We start from the raw sequence: 25995 nt of genomic DNA on the forward strand, positions 1-25995 counted from the left end.
GAAGCAGAGAGGTACAGACCCGCTGACAGACCTCCTCAGCAGCCTTCCCCCCAGACACCAGATATCTGTGATAATCTGCTGGAGCCAGCCAGCATGCTGCAGCAAGGCCCTCTGCCACTGGTGGAGTAGTAACTAAGTACATTTACTCAAGTACTGTACTTAAGAACACTTTTGAGGATTTTTTACTTTACTGGATTTCCCATTTTACTGGTTGTAACTGTAATTGTATTCTTGCTCTGTAAAGCACTTTGGAGCTGCATTTCATGTCATGGAAGGTGCTATACAAATAGTTTATTACTAGACCATACCCGGTCGGCACAGCGCATCCGTGGGGGAGATATGCGCACATGATCTGGCAACCCGGGAGGCAGTTCGTCCCATAGCTGGGCAGCCCCGTAACCATGGCAACAGTGTTTGACACAAAAACGCTAATAAGAAGCTGAGATTTGATGAAATTGAAAAACGGGCTTCACAGTTGCGTTCAGATGGTAATGGTCAATGGCTGTGTGCAAAATCAGAGCAATTGGTCCAGCCAGTGAGGAGAACCGGGTGTCTTCACTCACGTACTCACCACCACTACAGAGGTTACTAGAATTATAGTATGATTATTATTATTATTTTCTGTACTTTTACTTCTACTCCACTACATCTCAGAGGCAAATATTGCACTTTTACTCCACTACCATTATTTGAAAACTTTAGTTACTTTTCAGATATAAATTATGGTATTATAAAACATACATTAACCACTTTAGCCTAATTTTATACCTATAGGCTATTTGAAAATAGTATAATGTATTTTCAAACATTTTAGTACTTTTACTTTTGGTACTTAAGTACATGTTGATACCAATACTTTTGTACTTTTATTCAAGTAGCCTAAATTTTGAATTCCCGACTTTTACTTGTAAACAGAGTACTTCCACATTGCAGTATCGATACTTTTACTTAATCAAAAAAATTTGAGTACTTTTTCCACCACTGCAGACACCAGATATCTGTGATAATCTGCTGGAGCCAGCCAGCATGCTGCAGCAAGGCCCTGCCGCTGGATGAGTGACCCGTGTCATGTCTTCAGTTTGCATCCACTGATGTTGTATGGTGCTCTGCCAGCCTGCCGCGCATAAATCCTTCAGGGCCCGCTTCCAACGATGACGGGGGCCTGGTTGGCTGGCAGGCTGGCTGGGAAGCCGGTGAATGGGGAGTTTGTCGATATGGTTGCCATGTCCGCTTATTATAAGCGATTTACGGGGATTGTTTTTTCTGTTAAGTCGCTTGAAAATATTGGTAGTTGTTGCGGGTTGCCGTATGTTGGGCTTGCTTCTACAGTGCAGTTGCTTATTTGGGGCTTGCTTCCATGTTGTTTAAGTCAGTGGTTCTCAAACTTTTTTTTCATGTCAAGGACCCCCCAAATTGATGTATGTATTTGTCCACGGTAGCCTCGCGTGGCCAGACTCTATCACGGCATGGATATGAGTCTGCTGCTTCTATGTTCTAAGTTTTTTTTCCCAAGGGGCGGGATCAAAAGAATGGCTCTGGATGCAATTGGTTAGACCTACAACCATCTACCAATTACAGTCTCCCACATTTGAATACTGGGCCCTGATTGGTCACTCCAGACTTCGGGAGCAGGAAATGGATTCACAATGGATTGGGGCCAGAACCAAATCGCTGAGGGCAATTTCTTTTTTTTTTAGTACTGGCAGATTCGTCTGGTCCCAGGCTATGTCCACGGACACCCATCTGAAAATATGTTGTGCCAGGGACCCCCGTACCAGATTTGTGTTGTCAAAATCTTTCAAAAAATATTCAAAATGTGTCACTTTTTTTTCCACAATTTCTTTTTTGAAAATGGCACATCTGCCAGATCTGCTATTTTCAAATATCTGATGCATATAGGTTTAAAGTGCTGATGTTGGCCTATCCACAAGTTTCCTAGGGCGTTGTGGGCATCACTTCCTGTCGATTTGATCCAATGAAATCCAATGAAATCGACAGGAAGTGATGCCCATAGGAAACTTGTGGATAATGGTCGCTTCTTTTCATAGACCTGGTTGCTTTATTTCTCTCGCAAGAACTGGCAACGCTGTTTTGTGGAGCAGATGTCAGTTCCAGGTCTTTCCGTATATATATCTCTTGGCTGCTGAGCGACGAGGCGATTTAGTGGGCGTCGCCGCCTTACCGCTGCATCACACGAAGACGGCGGTAAATAATCTGAGCCGCTGTCAAGTACAGCCCGACCGACGCCAGGTCTTTCTGTGTCCTAGAGACCAATGAGTACCAATATTTTGTAACATTTTCCAATCAATTTGAAACACTTTGATTTGATTAAAGTTTCTATTTGAGAACGTTTAACCTTAAAGTTTTAAACAGATTTTTTTTTTAATCAGAAACCTCAGGTCTTAATGGGTTGATGGGAAAATTGCAGTGGTGTAAAGTAACTAAGTACATTTACCCAAGTACTGTACTTGAGTACAAATTTGAGGTATTTTTTTACTTTACTGGAGTATTTCCAATTTTCAGTACTTTTACTTCTACTCCTCTACATCTCAGAGGCACATATTGTACTTTTACTCCACTACAATTATTAGAAAACTTTATAGTTACTAGATTTTGATTATTATTACAAAACATACATTACCCACTTCAGCGGCAGCCCTATATACATTTCGGCCATTTGAAAATAGCAGATGCTATTTTGAAAAGGTTTATATACATTTTATACATTTGAAAACGTGTGAAATGGGGTAATTCTGCATAATGAGTACTTTCTACTTTTGGGACTTCAAGTACATTTTTATACCAATACTTTAGTATTACCAATACTTAAGTACTAATACTTACTCGTATTGATACTTTTACTTAAGTAAAAAACGTGAGTACTTTTTCCACCACTGGATAAATTGCCAACACGTCAAAGTCAAATAATGGCCAATATATCGGCCCCCGACCAATCTACCGGTCTGGCCCTCTGTTGCTGAGCAGATGTCAGGGTCAGGCCGTTCCATATCTCTTGGCTGCTGTGTGATGAGGCCATTAAGTGGGTGTCACCGCTTCATGACTGCATCACACGAAGACGGCGGTAAATAACTGGAGCTTGTGGTGTCAAGGAGGCTGTAATATACTGTAGGGGTGGTTCTCTGTGCATCTCCACCCCGTTGACTGTTCTGGCTGCCAGTGGTGGAAAAAGGACTCAAATGTCTTTTACTTAAGTCAATTTTACTTAAGTAAAAGTATCAATACTGCAATGTAGAAGTACTCTGTTACAAGGAATTCAAAATTTACTTGAGTAAAAGTACAAAAGTGTTGGTACTTAAAGTACCAAAAGTAGAAAGTACTCAATATGCAGAAAGTCCCATTTTACAACTTTTCAAATGTATAAACACCTTTTGAAAATAGCAGATCTACAAACTCACAATGCGTCGCACTGCGACGCATTGTGAGTTTGTAGATCATTTTCGTGTGAAGGAACCCCCAAATTGATATGTACTTGATATGTGGTCACGGACCCCCGTTTGAAAAGATTTGGTGCCAGCGACCACCATGAGAGAAGATCTTAGTTATTGGACTAGATTAAGTGCAGAATTCTACAGCCGTCTTAAGTGGGGAGAGAGAAATAATCTGAGTAGTCATGATTAAAGTGTGATGTGTCGTCAGTTTGTAGATCTGCTTTTTTTCCAATTTAGAAAATAGTGCTTAAGTGGTTAAATGTCCTCCTTTTGTGGTAGAACACCACCACCACCCTCACCAAGGGACCCCTGGGGGTCCCTGGAACGCACTTTCAGAACCAGTGCTTTAGTGAGGATACGCAGGCAGATAAGTACTATCCTGTTTGACAGTCAGTGTCATAAGGCGCTGTATGTCAGTGCCATCAGCTGAGTGAACGTTCGAATGTTGGAAGCTGTTGTTGGAAGCTGTTGTAATGGCCAGTCAGTGTTACTCACATGGAGCTGAGCAGGCTGTTATTAAGACCGGGAACACATCTGTGTCATTTTTAGATTTCTTTGGCTATTAAAAAATAGCAGATCTACAAGCTCATAGTGCGGCACTATGAGCTTGTAGATCTGCAAATGTTTTTTTTAAATCGTGAAAATTTGTGGAAATCTTTGAGTATGTATTTTTTAAAGTGACGTTTTTTTTACTCAAGTCTTTGCTTCTGGCGGGGTTCCCTGGAACAAAACATTTTGAGATGGGGGTCTGCATGCGGCCAAATACATATCTAAAAATGTTTTCTAAATCCTAACAGTATGTTGCTATGTTTAGCGGTGCTCCAACTTTTCCATATCAAGGACCACCCAAAATGACATGTATTTGGCCGTGGACCCCCATCTAAAAAATTGCTGTTCCAGGGCACCCCCCCCCCCCCCAGAAGCACAGATTGGAGTTAAAAATGATCGCTTTAAAACAAATTCCGTCTATGGGAGCTATCGTCGGCATGCTTACAGCCGTCCCCATTGGTTACAGCCCCCCACGCTATCACTTACCCTACCTACTCCAAAGAGTGTACAGATGGCCCTACAGGTCCATTTGGTTCCATTTGTAAAGTCTAAAGGTTGTTACACACCGGGGCGAACCGGCGAAAATAGCGAATATACGCAAAATTCGGACCCGTTCCGAATAATTAAAAGACGCTTTTTCGCTTCGCTTTTTCGCTTTTTTGCTCCATGTACGGAGCCATTGACTTTATAAGGTTTAAAAAAAAAACGCATTATTCGCACGAAAAAATCGCCCCGGTGTGTAAGGACCTTTCAGGTTGTTACACACCGGGCGATTTTTTCATGCGAATAATGCGTTTTTTTTAAAACCTTATAAAGTCAATGGCTCCGCACATGGAGCGAAAAAGCGAAGCGAAAAAGCGTCTTTTAATTATTCGGAACAAGTCCGAATTTTGCGTATATTCGCTATTTTCGCCGGTGTGTAAGGACCTTTAGGAGTTACATTAAAGCTGCACTATGTAACTTTCCTCTTCTACCCCGGATTTCAACCCGAATTTCCTGCGCAAGTCCCTGAAATTTTTACCATTGAGCTAATAGAGCCTGCCTGCTTGCTCGGGGGATAAATTGAATCTTGACCATCGGGTCAAAATGTGCGTCAGATCCTGTGTCTAGGTGAGACATGACCTTTGACACCATCTAAATGTCTCAATAGGAGAGCAGGGAGACAAAATACAACCACCCCCATTGTATGAGTCATATCCTCCTGTAATTTGACAAACCTCTGTAGTGCGTGGTGTGGCGGTGAGGCCAAAATTGGTTCTGCCCGGTTCTCCTCAGTGGCTGGAGAAATTGATCTGAATTTGCACACAGCCATTGACCATTACCATGTGCACCTAACAACGAAGCCCGTTTTTCGATATCACAAATTGGCAGCTGTTTATTAGCGTTTTTGTGTTCGCTGGCTCCCGGGTTGCCAGATCATGTGCGCATATCCCCCCACGGGTATGTTCTAGTTGTATTAAAGGAGGAGTTCACCCAAAACATGACTTATTTTCTATCAATTACACACCCCATGTAGCCTTGATTTCATGGATTTATTTTTGTTTTTGTGGCATTCCTAAGACAATAATTTGATGACCATGTGTATTTCCGGTAGGAGACACAAATAATCTACTTTGTGTCTCCTACCGGATACATTAGCCGGTAGGAGACGCAAATCAAATTATTAGCTTAGGAATGCGACAAAAACAAAAAATAATCCATGGATTCAAGGCTTCATAGGGTGTGCAATTGATAGAACATAAGTCATTTTTTGGGTGAACTCCTCCTTTAACATACTCTACCAAACAGAGTGGACAAAGTTACTTTTTGTTCATTCATTCAAGTTCAAAATGTTTTACTGTGCGACATTGCAGGAGGTTGGGGGGTAAAGCCATGTGGACATGTATGTAACATCAAACCACCCAGCGAGCAGCCATTTACCCCAAACTGTATAATAAAGAAAAGGTCAATGTTGAACAGCCCCCCTGTCTGGTGGTGGGTTGATGGCTTGTGGAGGTCGTATACCCTGCTCCCTGCTCAGAGAAGGTCTGGGGTTTCCCATCGGGGGGGGGGGGCACTGTTAGATTAACCCTTTAAGACTGGGCGGGAACGCATAGCTGTGTCATTTTAGATGTCTTTAGCTGTTCAAAACATGCTCAAAGCGCGGCTTTGAGCATGTAGATCTGCTGATTTTTTAAAGCGAATATTTTTAACTCAAATCTTTGCTTCTGGGGATTCTACAAAATGTCTTCTAAATCCTATGGTTGTTTTTTTTTTAAACTTATGTTGCTATAATATCAGTGGTTCTCAAACCTTTTCATGTCAAGGACCACCCAAAATGATATGTATTTGGCCACGGACCCCCATCTCAAAATATTTTGTTCCAGGGACCCCCAGAAGCAAAGATTTGAGTTAAAAATGTATATATTCAAAGATTTGTACACATTTTCACAAATAACCCAAGAAAACTAAAATGACACAGCTGCGTTCCTGGGTGAAATGGGTTAAAAAATAAAGAAAAGAGGAAAAGGAAGAGGGGGAAAAAATGCACTTTATTGTAACTATAAAGACATAATTATGCTCTCCTGTTCCTCTGAATGATGCTGTGATCCTGTACTCTACAGAACAATAAGGTTCTGTACATCATCAGTCTTTTATTTGCTTCCCCTAGAGCAGGGGTCTTCAACCTTTTTCAGGCCAAGAACCCCTAGCTGAGAGAGAGATGAAGCAGGGACCCCCCACTACATACTGTAGTATCATGTTAATGTGTATTTTCAGACATGTAACCACTTAAACCCTCAATACTTAGTCAACCTGACCTTTGGCTCTGTGCTTGGTCTGCTCTTTTTTCCCCTCTACACCAAACCTCTTTGCCTAAAATAGCAGATCTACAAGCTTACAACACGTCGCAATGTTCCCCCCAGAATAGGGATGCTATGGTTCAAGTGGTTAATGTAAAAAAAAAGGAAAAAAGTTCCTATCACACAAAGATTTGGTGGCCCCCCTGCAGTATCTATTTTTTTTTTTTTTTAATTTTTTTTTTTTTGCTAAAATCGAGATAACTCGATCTTGGCAGGCAAGTGATGTAAAGCTAATATCGAGTTAACTCGATCTAGGCAGTCAATGTGTTAAGACCTGGAACGCATCTGTGTCACTTTAGATTTCTTTGGCTATTCAATAATAGCAAATCTACTAGCTCATAGCGCGGCACCGAGTGCCGCGCTATGAGCTTGTAGATTTGCTATTTTTGAAAAATCTTGAAAGAAAATTGTTTTAGTTTTTTTCCCAAAAACTGTTAGGATTTAGATTTTTTTTAAGAATCGCCTCGGGTCTTAATGGGTTATAGTAGATGGCGTTTATGACCGATATTATGTTAGATGGACAAGTGTCTCTGCCTATTCAGTTATGAGACATGCTGCCATACTTGTCTATTTTTGCTAGGACCTAGAGGAGGGATCAGAGGGCCTGAGGGTGGACCTAGAGGAGAGATCAGAGGGCCTGAGGGTGGACCTAGAGGAGAGATCAGAGGGCCTGAGGGTGGACCTAGAGGAGAGATCAGAGGGCCTGAGGGTGGACCTAGAGGAGGGATCTGAGGGTCAATTGAAAGATCCTAATCTTTCCGAATGAATGTGCTCTGTAGGCTTCATGACAGTCTGCCTTTTAGATCAGTGATTCTCAACCTGTTGGCCACGAGGATATTGCAAGTGGGCCCCCAAACGAATTGGCAAAATATTGATTGTATTAATGATGACATATTAATATTACAACATTTATGTTAAGAAAATGTCATGGTATTTTTTTCTTTACAATTTTGAAAAACACAAATAAACATGTGGCCCACCCATCTGACCACTTAACTTAAGTGGTCCGATGGGTGGGCCGCAGACTCTTGAGTCTCCACTTAATGGGTGGACCGTGAACACTTTTGAGTCTCACTGAACACTGGGTGGACCGTGAACACTTTTGAGTCTCCACTGAACACTGGGTGGGCCGCGGACACTTTTGAGTCTTCACTGAACACTGGGTGGACCGTGGACACTTTTGAGTCTCCACTGAACACTGGGTGGGCCGCGAACACTTTTGAAATTTTCAAATGGGCCTTGATCCAGAAAAGGTTGAGAACCACTGTTTTAGATGTGTGCCATTAGAAGTGGGCCAAATGGTGGCACTATAGGAGCCTGGAATCACCCTAAACCAATAGGGTCCATCCCATGGGAATGCATGAAGGTGCCCACCCAAAATGCCATGGCATTCCAGCCAAGAAGTTTCCAGTTATCCTGTTTGGGAGCAAAGTGTCGGACCGCTGCTCTGAGGACCGTGAAAGCAAACAGCAGAGAGAGAAGGAGTGTATAGGTGGCTGGAGCGATGGAGGAGAAGAGAAAAAGAAAGAAGCAAAAACAACGAGGTCTCTCCCCCTGGCTGTATCGTTCTCTTCTCCTTGTCCCCCCAGCAACCCATGCTGTCGTCGTCAACGCCTTCGGGCCAGACGTGTGAAAACGTATCATTTTCTGCTGTCTCAAGACTGTAATTTAGCACACGGGGTATCTGTGCTGAGGAGATAAATCATGCCCGGTAAGTGCATGGCGATGGGAGAGTTGTCATAAGAATGCTTCATCAGCGACTTAACCTTACCCCCCCCCCACCCCACCGCGCCTCCCGGCTCCTTCCACTCTCACACCATGACACTCCTCCCCCTGGACGAAGAGAAGGAGAGGATTACTCTTCTTAACGCAGACGGTGGAGGTATCTGGAAGCCATTATTGTTAGTGGGGAAGACTGAGACATGATGGGAGACATGAAACACAGACTCACACACACACACACACACACACACACACACACACAGGATCTGCCCTGCAGTCACAAAGCACCCGCGGGGGTCTGTTCACCCCGAATCAACCTCCCATTGCTCTCATTGGGTTATATAGCTGTTTGCGTTAGCGCGCGCCTCCCCTTCGTTCCACAGAGACTTGAAGTCAATGCTCTTCTGTCTGGTCTTTGATTCAAACAACGGGGGGGGGGGGGGGGGGGCTGCTCCTCTCCATCTCGCCTTCGTCATGCATAAATCAAGTCGACCTCGGAAAACACTTGGCGAATATTCTCCCTCATTGCGTTTCTCTCAGCTGTGGTCGTTTTACGAAGCTCTGCATCGGGAGGCTTGCTGTATCCCTGCCTCTACGGGCGGAAAAAGTAACTAATTACAAGTACTCTCGCTACTGTCATTGTGTTGCTCTTGACGGCGTGACTCCGCAGGAGGCTATAGCCGTCTATAAGGGTCGGACTGTGTGTGTGTCCGTCCGGAGATCATCTTGCAAACCGCTGGACTGATCGCCACCAAATGTGTTGTGTACTACTATGCTGCCAGTAGGCCAAAGAAGTACCTCGGTGCATTTTGTTTTGGTCACATATGTTTTCTATTTTTTGAAATATTTAACATGTCGGGTGAAAACCCCCAAAAAACGTCAGATCTAGAAGGTCAAAACAAAAACAGTTTTGAGCTTGTGGATCTGCTACTTTTGATACTTTTGTGTGGCGCTGTAGCATGATCAAGTAGGGCGTTAATTTACGGGAAAAAAACACAAAAAGTTAGAAAATGAAGATGAGAGGTTTCTGCCCAACAGGGACAACATACATCTTTAATGGAAGTCAATGGGGCTCTGAACGGGCTGCCTGGCACCTTGCCCAAATGTGGAGTCATCATAAGTCATACTGTAGATATGTCATAGATGACTGACATCACACGCCGTTCACGTGTGGATCTCGAGATCAGCATGATTTATTTCTTTTACTTAATGATGAACCTTTTTTTTTAGTACATGCAAAAAGCTTCTGTAATGCTGCAAACTCCACTGAAGTTTGCCATGAAGATCCTTCTCATGGAGAAAAGAAGCTCACCATTTTGGAGAGCATCACTGTACTGGGAGAGGGATTGGTAGGACACATTCATATTGAAATGATTATGATCTCTTCTTTAGAGATGCCACATCATGGTATCTATTAGTTACTACAGTATGTACGTAGTTCTGTCTCTCTGCATTTGATGCGCGTTCACCTGGCTTATTGTAAGTCGCTCTGCTAAACGCCTACATCTTTACTCAGAATTTAAGTATGAGTATGACATTTTTGGGTCTTTTCTGCCTTTTATTTATTGTGGAAAGTGGAGATGGACAGGAAAGAAGGAGAGAGAGATGGGGAGAGACATGCAGTAAAGATCGTCGGAAACAGGACTTGAACCCGTGATGCAGTCAGGCTACATTAGAGCCTAGGTGCCCGGGACCGCTAGGTCAGCGGTCCGGGCCAAGTAACATGACTTCTACTTGAGTAGGATATTCTAGTACTCCTTTTAGCCCTGCGTTCCTCCAGGGCATTGGTTCTCAAAGTGGGGTACGGGGACCCCCAGGGGTACTTGAGGGTGTTCCAGGGGGTACCCAGCAAAATGTGTAAATATAGCATTAGAATAATTTTAACCTTTTATACTTTGGCTATTCAAAAATAGCAGATATACAAGCTCATGGCGCGGCACCGAGTGCCGCGCCATGCGCTTGTAGATCTGCTATTTTTGAAAAATCTTGAAAATGTGTGCAAATCTTTGAATATATGTTTTTTAAAGCGAACATTTGTAACTCAAATCTTTGCTTCTGGGGGTCCCTGGAACAAAATATTTTTAGATGGGGGTCCGCGGCCAAATACTTATCATTTTGGGGGTCCTTGACATGAAAAAGTTTGAGAACCACTGCTCCAGGGGATGAGATCTGTGTGGTCTTCCACTGCTCTGAGTCCCATCCAGAGGGCTTCTAAGGTCCTGTGGGTTCAGGACAGAACTCTGTGTGGGCCAAAAGGCCTGGAACTGATTGATTCTCTGTCTGTCTGGAACCAGGAGGGGATTCCCTCACTTCCGCTTTTCCCATTCTTCTTCTTCCATTTCAGCTTCCAGCTCTTTGTTCAGCGGCAGGCAGGTTTCTGGAACGCCGCTCGCTCTTGCGAGAGATGTTCCGTAGTCGCCCGTGACGCTGTGGTCGCTGCACCGTGCCAAAAGGATAGTTGTGTTAAGATGTTTACCTTCACCCTCAATCGAGTTTGGTTAGACCGGTTGTGATGAATGACTGGGATAATCTCCGCCCCGTTGAGAATTGTGCAAGTTTGAGGTACCATATGTACTGCATTTCTGTGATTTTAGGGGGAGAGAGTGGGAAGGATTAAGTGTACTGTAGTTTATTAGATTTGAGAAGATTTTCGAAAATGTTAAAAAAAAAAGATTTTCGATTTTTCTTTTCTTTAGAGTTGCCAATTACCCCCCACTATAGTCGTTATGCCAATTCCCAAATTCCCCACACACTTGTGTGTAGTCTACTACTGGTTCACCTCCCAGTAAGGAGCCTAGAGAGGGGCCTCAGCAGGAGGATGTATTGCAGTGCGTGTGGAGGAACTCCTTACTCTTCACACTTATCTCCCCCCGCTGACAGGCACCCTGCCAGCCTGCAGGGGTTGCTGGTTCAGCGACAAGGATGGCGCTCCCCACCAAGCATCCCTCTGCTCTAATGGAAGTCAAGCCAGATGTGGCGCGTAGGATTTATACCCATAGTCTCTGCAGTGGTGGACGGGAACTTTACCACCTGAACGCCCGCTTTTTGTGTAATTTCCAAGAAATAAAACATCATAGAAGATTGCACTGCCTCTTCACGTCTGTCAGCCTCTCTCTGTCTGTCGTTCTGTCGTTCTGTCTGTCTGTGTATCAGCCTCTGTCTGTCTGTCTCTCTCTCATACACAATCTACACCCTCTCTCTTCCTCACACACACACACGCGCACGCACACACAACAAGCTTTGAGACACCTGTGTACACAAGCCACCCTGAGGCTGGTGTCCTGGATAAAGGCGATGTGCAGGGCCGGATTAAGACTTTTTGGTGCCCGGGGCTACGACCAGGCTTTTTGTGCCTCATTACGCGTCGACATGTTTTGTGTATTGCCCTCACTTATGCAGCACAGTGTCATTATGATGTTGTGATAATGCATACAGCTGAATGTGCAGATGGTTTATGTGCAGCAGACCAGGTATGAGAGTCTTGAATGTCAGGTACCGAAGCATGAGGGGCATGCAAAAAAAAAGAAAGCAGGTGTGGGTTTGTGCCCTCCGGAGCTTGGTGTCTGTCAGTTAATCCTGCCCTGGTGATGCACGACATGACATTGTTACATACACTGGATCGTATGCACTGTTTATACAAAGACGCATGGTGTGGGTGCTAGAGAAAGAGGGTGTGTGCTGTACCATGTAGGTGTGTCTGCTCTGAGTTGGATCACGGCTTCTCCTTTGGCAGGTCTACCTGTAGGGACCAGAGAATGTGAATGCACTGGAAATACAGACAGTTGTCCGTTTGTCTCCTGCAGTCATGCACTACCGTGCTGGATGGCACTGGGTTCTTGGATACCTCTTATTGGATTTAGCTTGTTATCATGTGGAGGGCCGACGGACACTCAGAAAGGTAGGGCCCGATGCAGTGCATGTGCATTTCTTCTGATTGACATGAGTTAACCACAAGCTAACAATGCGTCGCATCGGGATGCAATCAGAGTGTGGATTGCTATTCATTTATTTGTTGTGTTCATAAACAAATTGGCATTTTGGAATAACTTTAAAACCTTTTCACCGGGTTGAAAAGAGTTCAAGTGCTTGTTGGTGTCCAGACAAATGACTATATCCAAATCTTCAGTGTTAGAGTATAGAAATTGAATTAGCGCTGCTGATTTTGCGAAGAGAATGCATTAACTTTGGCTTTTGCTTTTGTTTCTTGTGCCAATGCTGCCCAGACTTTTACATTGATCAGTGGTGGATTTACTACAATCACCCATTATTGTGTAATTATTGTGTAGTGGGTGTAATTATTCACTGTTTGCGTCGTGTGTATACATTCTTGCAGATCTTCTGGCAGGTCTTAGTCCCTGTTGATGTTAAACATGACAAGATCTAATTATTAGCATTCATTACGCATGGTGAAATTATGCTTTAGATGAGTTTAGTCTCATTTTAATTGCAGTGGGGCTGGCAAAGTGTCGTGTTTAAGTGCGTGTTTTAAAGCCTGTGTGTGATTAACACGGTCATAAGTAATGGGTCCATGAATGTTGCCTGTGGTTTTGAGGTTTGAACATCAGAGACGCTCGGAGGGGTTGTGTGTTTACAGTTGGCCACATATCTTACACTAACATAATTGCAGCTTAAAGCGAAGTAAAGGCCCTTTGTGCAGCAAGGTTGGTCAACCCTAACCTACTGTACATGTATTGGAAGGGTCTTTTTAGATGAACTATAATTCATATTCATCATCACTCTTTCTTGCAGCATCGGTGTGCGGTTTTCCATTATGCTTTTGGTTTTCCATTATCCTTTATTTGCCTTTTCATTTTGTTACAATTTTATTGAATCCATTCATCCATTTTATTGATTCTGTAAGGCACTTTTATAGGCTACAGTAAGTGTTTTTTGTTTTGTTTGTTTTGTGATGAGGGATGCCACTGTGCCTTGTGTCCTAAAAAAAAACAATTTGAAGCGCGCTGCAAGAGAGAAGTGCGTGCCGCACCATAGGACGGTGGCTCTCAAACGCTTATATTTCAAGAAACCCCATAACTCAAGAGAGTGTACACACGGAACCAAAATGAACCCATAAGGGTCCATTTGGGTTGCATTTGTACACTCTTTCTGCTACTTTTGATGCTTTTGTGTGACGCTGTAGTATGATCAAGTATATGAACGTCCCCTTAGGCAGGCTGGTGATTACAATGATCCTCATGTCTGTCTCCTGCTTCTAAGCTGGTGCTTCCAGTGTTTGCCCCGTCTTGTCCATTCAATGCCTTTACTTTTTTCATTGTAAATGACGTTTGTTTGACAGCCCTCTTATGATTATTATTATTATTATTTAAAGGCCTCTCGATATATATGGGGCGCCTGCTGGCCTAGCGGTCCAGGTGCATACGACATATATATATATATATATATAGGTTTTAATGCAGCCTGACAGCGCGTTGCGGGTTTGAATCCCAATCCCGACAACCTTTTCCCGTGTGTCATTCTCCAGCTCTCTCTCCTGGCTGTCTCCACTGTGTACTATCAATACAGACAGAAAAATATAATAAAAAAAAACAAGGGCTCTCAATATATACACTATACATACAGTTTTTTCTACTGCTTCTTTTTCCATACCCAGCCAGTCTGAGACGCCTGCATACCTCCGTCCTTGCATTTTGTCTAGCCCTTTGTGTGTGTGTGTGTGTGTGTGTGTGTGTGTGTGTGTATATATATATATATATATATATATATACACACACACACACACACACACACACACACACACACACACACACACACACACTAGAGTGTGAGAAATAGACATTGTGACGACCATTTAACTGGTCCTCACAAGTGTGTGTATGTAGTAGTAGCCTGCAGCAGTTGTGTCTGGGGTTAAGGCCTCTGTGGAGCTCTCATCAGGTACTTTCCTGTAACGTAGGGCTGTCAACTCAACACTATGCTGATGGAATGAAGAAAGCAGTCATTTGTATTAACCATTAATCTGCTCCAGGTGCGCTCAACTGACAACTGTCCTAATTTCAGGCTAATTTCAGGCTATTTCCTCAAAGGGCGACGTTTTTCAGGCCAAGGAGGACCCCGTGGCACTTTGAACTTGTAGATCAGCTATTTTCGGCGAATGCTCCCCTCAGAATAGGGATGCTAGGGTTCAAGTGGTTAACGTAAAAAGAATATAACACAAAGATTTTGGTTGTAGTAACTCTTAGGACCCCCTACGGGTCCCGAACCCCCGTTTAAGGCCCATGCTCAAAGGTAATCCCTGAGAGTTGTTGTGACTGACTGACAGTGAGTCCTAGTCTAGTCATGTCCTACTCATGCTCAAAGGTAATCACTGAGAGTGCTGAGTAATGGTTTTCATTTTCCATCAGAGCGGGTGGGAGAAGCTAAAAAAAACAAAAAAGTTGCTTTGTTTCAGTATTTAAAGTGACAGCCCAAAGTGAAAGGCTAACCACATGAACCCTAGCGTCCATATTAGGTGAGCATTCTGCGAAAAATAGCAGATAGATAGATTGTATTTGTCTGTCATTAAATGTTTCGATGAATTGAGTACAAAGGACCCCAATGGAAACAAGCCTTAGGCTTTCTTGGGTTTAAAATCCTCTTAGCAGACTTTGTATTGAACTGTACTTTCTGTGCTTTTTTTTTGCAAACCGCGAATAAAGTATTCAATCAATCAATCTATCAATCAATCCGCAAGCTCGCAACGTGCCGCAACACGATGCCTTGTGAGCTTGTAGATCTGCTATTTTTGGCAAAGAGATTTGCTGTAGAGGGGAAGACCCTCGGTCAATTAAGAACACTAGACCATACCCGTGGGGGGATATGCGCACATGATTTGGCAACCCGGGAGCCAGCGAACACAAAAACGCTAATACACAGCTGACATTTGGGGAAAGCGAAAAACGGGCTTCGCTCTTCCGTGCACATGGTAATGATCAATGGCTGTGTGCAAATTCAGATCAATTGCTCCAGACACTGAGGAGAACCGGGCAGAAGAGATTTTGGCCTCACCACCCGCACAGAGCTTTGTCGAATTATAGGAGGATAACACATTATTTGCATTGCGGTGCGTTGCTGTACAATTCCTCCTAACATACTGTAATACGAAGCACTGACATACCCAGACACACTACAAGAGATACAGAGAGACATGCATTCAGGATTTCAGGCAGACATACATACGGACTGACATACATACAGTGATCTATATACTATACACTTTGTACAGTAGAGTGCCTGTTTCAGCCTGCTTCTGCACAGACCCCTGGATAGACATGAAAGTGTAAACATTGTCTTGGGACCATGTATAAATATTTATAGATTTGCGTACTAAGATCATTATGGCTTTATCAGACAAACTAGCCTACTGGTGAATGACATTATCATAGAGGTCGGCGAAAACCTTGTGTCTTCATATTTCACCCTTTTTGTTTTTTTCATTTTTGGTATTTTTCAAAAGGTTTCTGAAATAGCATCCATGTACAGTACAAGCTTGCAGCTTATCTGCTATTTTTGAATAGCCAACGTATAAATGGATTAAGTGGTTAAATAATTATTGTGAATCTACATTAACTACTTTAGCTGGGGACCCCCTGGAACCCCCCAAGGACCCCACTTTGAGAACCAATGCCCTAGTTCAGGGGTCTTCAACGGTTTTCAGGCCAAGGACCCCTTAGATGAGAGAGAGATGGAGCAGGGACCCCCACTACATATTGTATAAAACTGTGTTGCAGATTCAACTTTTTCATAGATGGCTTCATACACTTGTTTGTCAGCACTAGCATCAGTGTTTTGTCATTTTTAGAGTCATGATCTTTTCTATGAATATGTTGGATTCATGTTAATGTGCATTTTCAGACATTTTACCACTTAAACCCTCAATACTTAGTAAACTTGACCTTTGGTTATTGATATTTTGTGGATAATGTCCCCCTCAGAATAGGGACGCTAGGGTTCAAGTGGTTCATGTTAAAAAAAGCTCCTATCACACAAAGATTTGGCAGACCCCCCGTAGTAACTCTGAGGACCCCCTTGGGGTTTATAATTCATTGTATGACTGTGTCATGCAAAAGTATCAAAAATAGTTGATCTACAAGCTCACAAGCCTGCATCGCAACACATTGTGAGCTTGTAGATCTGTTATTTTCGGTATAATTACAGTTTTGGACGTACAAAGTTTACACCAAACCCAACACATTATGTATTGTTCTTTACCGGCAAGCATCACTCAAGGGAATGCTCTTAATGGTAACATAATAGTATTTGCAAGGTGGCAATTTAGGTCATAGTCAGGGGTGCACATAACTTTTTAGGTCTGGTACGCAGAAGAGCACCTGGACATGTGACTTGGTGCGCATGGCGCCCGTCCCTTTTTGTCAACGGGGGGGGGGGGGGGGTTCAGCCCGGACAGTTTTGTCAACGGGGGGGGGGGGGTCAGCACGGTGCCTGCCCACTGGAGAGTTTTGTCAACGGGGGGGGGGAGGGGGGCGAGAAAAAAAGGACGCTCTGCTTCTAAATTCCGCCGATTTTCGCCGTTTTTTTTCTCACGCTGTTACATAAAGCCCCCAAGGTTGGTGCCCTGTGCTGCTGCGCTGATTTTATCCGCCAGATTGGGACGTTCACGGCATATTTTGCACCATTACGGTGCGTTCATCATCGGTGACGAGTGCCTCTAACAGCCGCTGCTGGCTGCGTGCACGCAGCAAGGCAATGCGAGGCGATGCGAGGCGACGCGAGTCATATCTCTACCCCTGTGCCTAATGGCAGTACATGGGGCCGACGGGTGCTTTAGAGTGATTGTGTGAGTGTGGCTTCAGGAAGTAAATTCCTAGCCTCGATCTCCAGGCTTTTATTTTTTATTTTTGCTAAAAAATAAAAGCTTGGAAATTCCTGTCCCAGCTGTTGGTGCGCAAAAGCGCCTCGCGTCGCCTGATGTGGTGCGCATTTTTTATTTTGGGTGCGCATGCGCACCTGCGCACCAGTTATGTGCACCCCTGGTCATAGTACATCATTTTGTAGATTGTAGAGGGAACATGTAATTAGCTGATACTGCACTGACATTGTCATGTCGGTGCAATAGCTATTTGCAATAGCTATTTGGTAGTAATGTCTAACTAATTACATTTGTTATATCTGAACTAGTCCATACCTGGCAAAAATTCTAATACATTTGGGTAAAGTTAATCAATTTCAGAATCATTTTTCAACCGAATTAAGACTTGTTTAAAATTCTGATTATGCCAATTGGTTTCTTCTTCTTCTTTCGTGTATCATCGTCATATGTCCAGCTCAGTGTCGCAAAGCCACGCCAATGTCTCTGGTCCCACTTGGAAGAGGCCGTCCCCTGAAGGAGGTCTGTACAGAGGACAGGTGGTGATGATGTGGTCGGCAGTCTGCTCAGGCTCGCCACACTCGCATACTGCGCTGTCTGTCAGGCCCCACTTCTTCATGGGCGACTTGAACCGGCCAACCCCAGTACGGAGGCGGTTCAGCAGTGTCCACTGCCGGCGTGGTAGGTGTTCTCCTTGGACTCCATCCCCAGGGTCTAGGATGTGATGGTGCATCCGTCTGTGGGAGACGGCTCAGCCGACTCCCACTCCCGTCTCCAGGCAGTTGCCAGCCATGCTCTTACAGACATGTCCTCAGGGATGGTTCCAAGCATCTGTTGTGCAGTCCTGCTGAATGGGTGGCGGGACTTCAGCCTTAGTTGTTGTTTCGTGCAGGATATGCCAGTCATGTTCGTTGGCTTTCCTAGCAAGCGCGAGGGTAGCGGCCTCTCGCCAATTGGTTGTGTAACTGTAACACGCTGAGTGGGTTGTTGCCAACACAAGCGATGGCACCGTTTTGTAATTAATACTGTGCTTGATTGACCACATCTACACATACACCAGGTATAGGCTATGTGTAGCCTAGCCCTGCTTGGTATGCTTTATAACATTGCACCGTTGAGATGGCTCTGTACTTATACTGGCGTTCTTTCTGGTGGTGCGTGTGTACAGTATATAGCCCTGAGCTCATACAGCATGCTGCTATAAAGAGGACGGCGCAATTAGACAATTTAAAACACATGCCAATGAATTAACTGTGGCACTAATCTCTGAGGCACTCCCTGTCTCCACCCACAGCAGTCTTGATTGAGTGAGAGTGCAGAAAATGGCAAATAAATAGCTGAAATGTGGGGAAAGTGAAACATTTGCCTCCTCACTTATTGGCAATGCGCAAGTTCATATGGGTTCGTCTAACTCAGTCCATAGGGGGACAAATGGATGAGGACAGACAGACAGAAGGACAGAGGTTTCGTAATTGTAGGATATCATTTTGAGGATGACAGCGATCAAGAGTGAGATGAATTCTATACATTTTAGGGCCAAGTTAGGCATGTGTCATGAATTCTGCCCCCTTGTGGTGAGACATAAGACAGAGAGGGAGAGAGAGAGCAATGTTACACAGATAAGTTTGCATATTTCCTTATTCTAGAAGTAGAGCACACTACACTTGCTTTGTCAATATAAAGGTATATTTACTGTACATTGTAAACGTATGTTTACATTGCCAATAAAGCCCCATTGAATTGAGAGAGAGAGACAGACAGACAGACGAGAGAGACAGACGGAGAGAGACAGAGACGGGGAGGCGCAGTCAGTGGAACTCCAGATAAGTGCAGTCTCCTGGGCCGTGTGCCAGGCTGGACGGGTGATAAGCTGGAGGGACAGACGGCGTTAGCCAGAGGAGATCCAGTGTCACCTTATCAGCAAGGCCTGGTGCCCAGCTTCATGGACAGAGAAAGGGCCTTTGTTTCTGGAGCTGGAGGAGAACCCTTATTGGTCTCAGTTCATCTCACATCTTCATTGAAGAGCCCCCCTCCTTTTTCCCCTCTACACCAAATCTTTTTGCCGGGAAAAAAAATCTCCAAGCGCTCGTGTGAGCAAATGGTCGCCTTATGACATTTCAAGAATAGGTGCACTACGTTCCATGTGGTTAAGGAATGTCTTAATGCTAACACTTTCTAATGCCATTGGGGTGATGTGACAACTTCTATAACAATATGAATAGAAATTACATTCTTTCCACTATACCACCAACCTCCCTTGCACACCTTTCCTATTATGTGACGGCAGAAACATCAAACTAATAGAATATTGTGCTAATCAGCATTCTTTGACCGCTCATCGTTTAATTTCATGTCATAGTCGGTGCTCATCGTGGTCACTTTGGAATTCAGAGACTCGTGTCCTGCTTCTGGCCTCCTAAACCATTGGTTCTTCAAACGTTTTAATTTCAAGGACCCCCATACCCATAACTCTCAGGGTTACAGACCTGTACGGGTCCATTTGGAACCCTCTGAAGGAACTCTGAGGGTCCCTGGACCACTCGCCTGAACCCATGTGACTGCAGGTACAGGAAATCAATGGAATTTGCGTGTCTTGACTTCAGACTACCCTCTTTAGTATGGATTCTCCCATAATAAAAGCTCAACAAAACAAAAATTAACTTTGTGTATCAGTGAGTCTGTTTAGCCAAGGTTTACAGTGAACATGCATGTGTGTGTCTGTGTGCACCTTAGTGAGGGTGATGTTTTTCCAGCTCTCTCTCTCTCTCTCTCTCTCTCTCTCTCTCTCACACACACACACACACACACACACACACACACACACACACACACACGCACACGCACACGCACACGCACACACACACGCACACTCCCCGCGTGTGCTCCCCCTTCTAGCAGGCTGCACTCCACATGCCTCCCAGCTCCACTTCACTGGTCTCCATTTCAGCCCATTAGGGCCCATCAAACAACTTTACAGCCGCTATGCTCCCTCAACCAGGATGCTCTCAAGCCCCCATGTTTCCACCCCCAGGCCCAAGACAATCTTCTAGTCCAGAGCGTTCCTGTGTTTTTGGAGAGAGGGAATGTGGGGTTAACTGTCTGTGTGTGCGCGTGCGTGTGTGTGTGTGTGTGTGTGATGTAATAAGGGCATAATGTGTAGCCGCGGGGAATGTTCAAGTTGCGGTTGCGTCTGTTTTAGTTTTTACATTGCCGTCTTTGTCACCTCTAAAGGCCACATACTGTAGCTATTACAGTCTGTCTGTTTTTGAATGTCAAGTCAAGTTTATTTATATTTATATAACCGACGTGCTTCAAAATGATGTGATTGGAGTACCAGCATCCGCCGGGTGACAAAGTGTCTGAGCTGTGATTGGTGTAGCAGCGTCAGCTGAGCTTTGATTGGTGTAGCAGTCTCAGCTGAGCCGTGTAGTTTGCTGTGATTGGTACAGTATTGTACAGTAACGGGGCGCAATGGGGACATGCAATATCTATATTATTTTTAGTATGTTGTTAAAAGAAGACACTTTTGTAGTAGACCTTAGTTCAAGTGGCAGATAATTCCATAGAGCATAATGACTGAAGACACCATAAACTGATGGGCGAAATGAAATACTCCATAACAGAATGTTTTGCATTGATATTTTACAAAATTATTATATTGCCTCCCATCCACTTGCATTGAGTTGCTCACCCAGCGCATGGGCTGAAATCACCCCTTCTTCCAGGTTGTGAAGTGTGATCGGCGAGGCCTATTTGGGGCCACTGTGACACGTTTTGCGTCACCTCGGTGCCCTGTGCGCAAGCTTGTGAGTCGAGCCCATTGGTCGAAACAGTTTTCGCTCGTTCATGTACAGTGGCCCCAGCTGTTTTGAGCTGCAGTACCTATGAATGACCAGCATGTCCAATACGCTTCAATGCATGTGTTCTGGGGGCTTGGTTATAGTTCTTAGCTCAGAGCTAAAGGTTTTTGTGACCATTGTTTGGGTGACGTAAGCGGTTGTCATGAAACAGTGTTAGAAACAATACAACTTGTTTATGAAACGGTCTAGATGTTGTTTATCGTTCCCCTGTCCAATCATTCCTCCACAAATCTGCCACAACAATGCAGACAATGCAGACAACACAACAAGACACCCAACATTAACTCAAAAGTGTAAAACAGAGACATCCCAGTAATTAGCTCTAATCCCCGACCACCCCTCCCTTCAGTTCTCAGACTCTGGTTTCCAGTGGTGGAAAAAGTACTCTTGTTTTACTTAAGTAAAAGTATCAATATTGCAATGTAGAAGCACTCTGTTACAAGTAAAAGTCCGGAATTAAAAAATGACTTGAGTAAAAGTACAAAGGTATTGGTATCAAAAAGTACTTAAAGTACCAAAAGTAAAAGTACTAAAATGTTTGAAAATAGCAGATATACAAGCTCACAACGCGTCGCGATGCGACGCGTTGTGAGCTTGTAGATCAGCTATTTTCAATTAGCCTAGGTATAAAATAGGACTAAAGTGGTTAATGTATGTTTTATAATAATGTAATAATTGATATCTGCAAAAGTTGGAAATTGGAAATACTCGAGTAAAGTACAAATACCTCAGAATTGTACTAAAGTATGGTACTTGACTGCGTGGTTTCTCTCTTTCAGCAGAATGTGTTCCTACGGCGGGGGACCACTCGAGGGGACGGGACGTTGCCGTCGGGGACCAGTCGCACCGGAGGAGGATCGGTGGGCCGCGGGGACGTCTTCGTGGTGGACGAAGACACCGACCTGTTGGACCCGACCCTCCACAACGGCGGGGGGCAGCACGTCCCGCCCAAGTGGAAGCAGCCCCCCCGGCAGGACGCCGACGAGGGAAACCAGGAGGATAAGACCACCACCTCCTCCTCCTCCAAACACCTGGAGGAGAACGTCACCACGGACAAGTCCAAGGCCGAGTCGGGAGGAAGGGCCGTGCCCTCGTTCCCCGGGAAACCGTCCGATGGCATCATCATCGATCTGGATTCGAGGCCCCCTCCCAAAAAGCCCCCGGCGGCGCGGCGTCCCGTTCCTCACGCCCCCACTGCAGACCCTGAGCACCCGGACGCTAATAAACTGGAGGAGGACGAGCGGGTGAGGATATCGTCGTCACATGACTCATATGTCCTCTGTAGGCCTGTCACAATTATTACGTAGTCGTCAAGTCGCAGTTATTTTATATCATCGCAATTATTTTTGCATAATCGTCATAATCAATTCCATGTTAAAAAAAATCACATATTTTCCAAAAATGTCAAAAATAGTGGAAATAGCTATTTCCGCTATCAATGTTTATTTTTAAGTATAAAGTAATTAAATATGTGTTATTTGTCATATCTGTCCTGTGCAACTTTTGTTTACGAAAGCTAAAAAGCCAAACAGAAATGTCATGTTCCATTAATTTTCAACGAGAGAAACGCAATTAAATCGTTAATCGCAAATTATTTGATTGATAATTAATCGTCAACTTAAATCTGTAATGGTTGACAGCCCTACACCTCTGGTCCCCGTGACGGGAATGAGGACGGAACGACACAAAGCACCGACGGGCCTCGTCGCGGAAACACGGTGACGGTCGTGTCCAGGGACGGAGACCTGGTCCTCGGCTCGGACGGCAATACGTACCGGATCCAGAGAGGTCCCCCGGGAAGGATGGGCCCCCCAGGGAAGGAAGTGAGTACATAGTCTTATAGCCTTTGGGTTGTGTACCAATGTCCCCCTGTATGAGAATTTGTGTTATGATTGTGTTAGATGTGATAATGAGTACAGCTGCTGTAGCTTGGCCTTTTCAAGAGAATGAAGAAGTCAAGTTTATAAAAAAGAAAAAAGCTTTATTTGTCACTCCACAGGCACAGTGCAAGTACAGGCAGCGAAACGTTGGTGTGGCATGTTTTGCAAGACTGTGCTATCAACAATAATAATAATGATGACAGGATGTAATAACAAATAAGAAAAATTAAAAGAGAAGAATATTGCTGAAAAAATATATATGAAAAAATATAGCTGGTAATGGTACAGGTAAAAAAAACACTTCAGAAGATAAAAATAATAATATTAATGTTGGCAATAGTATAGATTTAGCAGCAATAGGAAATGTGCAGAATATGGACATAACGTTAGCCTGGTAAACCCTCCCTCCAGAAATCTCATTTCCATTTCGTCGTCGCTCATCGTTCTGTGATTGACAGCGACAGTTGGCCAATCAGTTCGTTTTTTTAAAACGGTCTCAAACTTCTTTTTTGAGGCACGGAATTTACTATTAAGATATCGTTTGGATAGAATTTAGTTGTTTAACTTCATATATGTGGTCAATTAATCATGACAGAGCCTATTTAAGAATATAAATTTAGAGAACCGGCAGGGGCGGGGAGTGACACGCATGTATCCCAATAAGGCAACCTATTTTGGGCATGGCCGTCTCAAAAGTCCCGTTGCGTCACATAGTCTGGAGGTGGTAAAAATGAACTGCTGATTGGCTGAAGGGGAAAAACGATCATTGGCTGAAGGGGTTGTCAGTCAACGGTATTACTCCCGCCCAACTCCAGCCCACAGCCAATATTGCAGAATGGGCGATCAAGCCAGACTCACTCCAGAAATCAAATGGAAATGAGATTTCTGGAGGGAGGGTTTACCAGGCTACTGGGACGTATCATCAGTGTTGTAGCCTGGGGTCAACGGGTGTTTCGGGTCTCGCAACAACATACAACATACCGTACACCCTCGCCCAGGTGACCCAGCTGGGATTGATCAAGCCCCGACTTACGTCCCAGGTAGCTACCCAGGTAGTCAGTCCTCTTTGGGAAAGACAGTGCCACTCAATCCGCTTGTCCGGAACTACTCTGCCGGGACTGGGGGAGAAGAGAGGCTCTGGCACGTGGAGGGGCTAGAGGGAGAAAAAATAATCTGTATTATACAGTGTGTGGTAAGGTGTACACATAGATACACTTACATTACACTTTCACATCCAGTGCTAATGACGTAGCATGCTTAACAGAAATATTGCATCACCGGAAAATAATCTTATGTCTAATAGTATTTATTCTTGGTCAGCTGTGCTGTCAAATAGTTTTCTAATGTTGTTGGAGGATGAGTAAGAAAAGGACACGTGAATGAAGAAACGTGAACAAAGTGAAAGAGACTACAAACGCTGGTCTCAATCAATTACGGCATGAACGCAATAAAGAAAGTTGTGTTGGACACATGTGTTGCTCCACATGCCTTTGATGTAACGCTCTTGAACAGACACTGACATAAGTGTCGACGCCGTTTGTCACAGCGTCAGTCACCGTAGGAGGACATTCATGACTTATCACTTCCAGACCTAAACGATTGGTGCAACAGAGCATAAGTCCATTTATACCGTCCAATCAGAGCGCTGCATACCTGCCAGTGGTGGAAAAAGTGCTCATTTACTACTGCAATGTGGAAGTACTCTGTTACAAGTAAAAGTCTGGTGTTCAAAATGTACTTGAGTAAAAGTACAAAAGTATTGATATCAAAATGTACTTAAAGTACCAAAAGTAAAACTACTGAAATGTTTGAAAATAGCAGATCTACAAGCTCACAACGCGTCGCATCGCGACGCGTTGTGAGCTTGTAGATCGGCTATTTTCGAATGGCCGAAATGCATATAGGGCTGAAGTGGTTAATGTGTGTTTTATAATGTAATCATTTATATCTGCAAAGTAACTAGTAACTAAAGTTTTCAAATAACTGTAGTGGAGTAAAAGTACAACATTTGCCTCTGAGATGTAGTGGAGTAGAAGTAAAAGTATTGGAAATTGGAAATGCTCAAGTAAAGAGCAAATACCTCAAAATTGGACTTAAGTGCAGTACTTGAGTACATGTACTTAGTTACTTTCCACCACTGTAATACCTGCATTCGGGAGGTGTGGTCATGCTCGGGCCTGCAGGCGGCAGGCAGGGGGAAGACACAGAACAAGGCCCAGATTGCACATCTGGCTCCGTCTGCGGACCCAGCGCAGTGGAGTCAGTCGCCCCGCTATAAAACCCTGGGATCTCTCACCGCGATTACCGTGATGGATCCCGGCTGCAGGGGAACATGAAGGAGGCTCATGCCATGAATCAGAGCTTGTACTGCAGTGCGGTGCGGAGTGAACTGAAAGAATTATCCGTCAATCCCCCCCCGCCCCCGTCTGCTGCTTCTATACTGCTGTCAACCCCAGTGGACGACGCTTAATCCATTAAGACCGGGAAAGCTTCTGTGTCATTTTTTTTAGATGTCTTTGAGCTATTCAAAAAATAGCAGATCTACAAGCTCGTAGCCCGAGTGCCGCGCTACGAGCTTGTAGATCTGCTATTTTTGTTTTTGGGAAAAATCGTGAAACTTTGTGCAAAACTTTGAATATTTGTTTTTTAAAGCGAACATTTTTAACTCAAATCTTTGCTTCTGGGGGATTCTACAAATGTCCTAACAGTTTTTTTTAAAAAACGTCTGTATAATATCAGTCTCAGATAGTCCCCCCATCTCAAAATATGTTGTTCCAGGGACCCCCTCAGAAGAAGAAAAGATTTGAGTTAAAAATGTTCGAAAATAAATAAATATATATATTCAATGATTTGCACACATTTTCACGATTT

General features: G+C 44.1%; 1 protein-coding gene across 1 annotated transcript in view; it reads left to right on the forward strand.

Annotated features, from left to right (window-relative positions):
* The window catches only part of LOC311037909 (uncharacterized protein), a gene marked incomplete at both ends in the record, with an annotated part of 166608 nt that overhangs the window by 75814 nt on the left and 64799 nt on the right, over positions 1-25995 (forward strand). The window contains 2 exons of the mRNA XM_084047205.1: positions 22027-22488; positions 22885-23067. Of these exons, the coding sequence (XP_083903331.1) occupies positions 22027-22488; positions 22885-23067 (645 nt within the window). The remainder of the gene's footprint in view (positions 1-22026; positions 22489-22884; positions 23068-25995) is intronic.

The sequence above is a fragment of the Gymnoscopelus microlampas genome (assembly GCF_963454915.1).
Source record: "Gymnoscopelus microlampas genome assembly, chromosome: 21".
Lineage (NCBI taxonomy): Eukaryota > Metazoa > Chordata > Actinopteri > Myctophiformes > Myctophidae > Gymnoscopelus > Gymnoscopelus microlampas.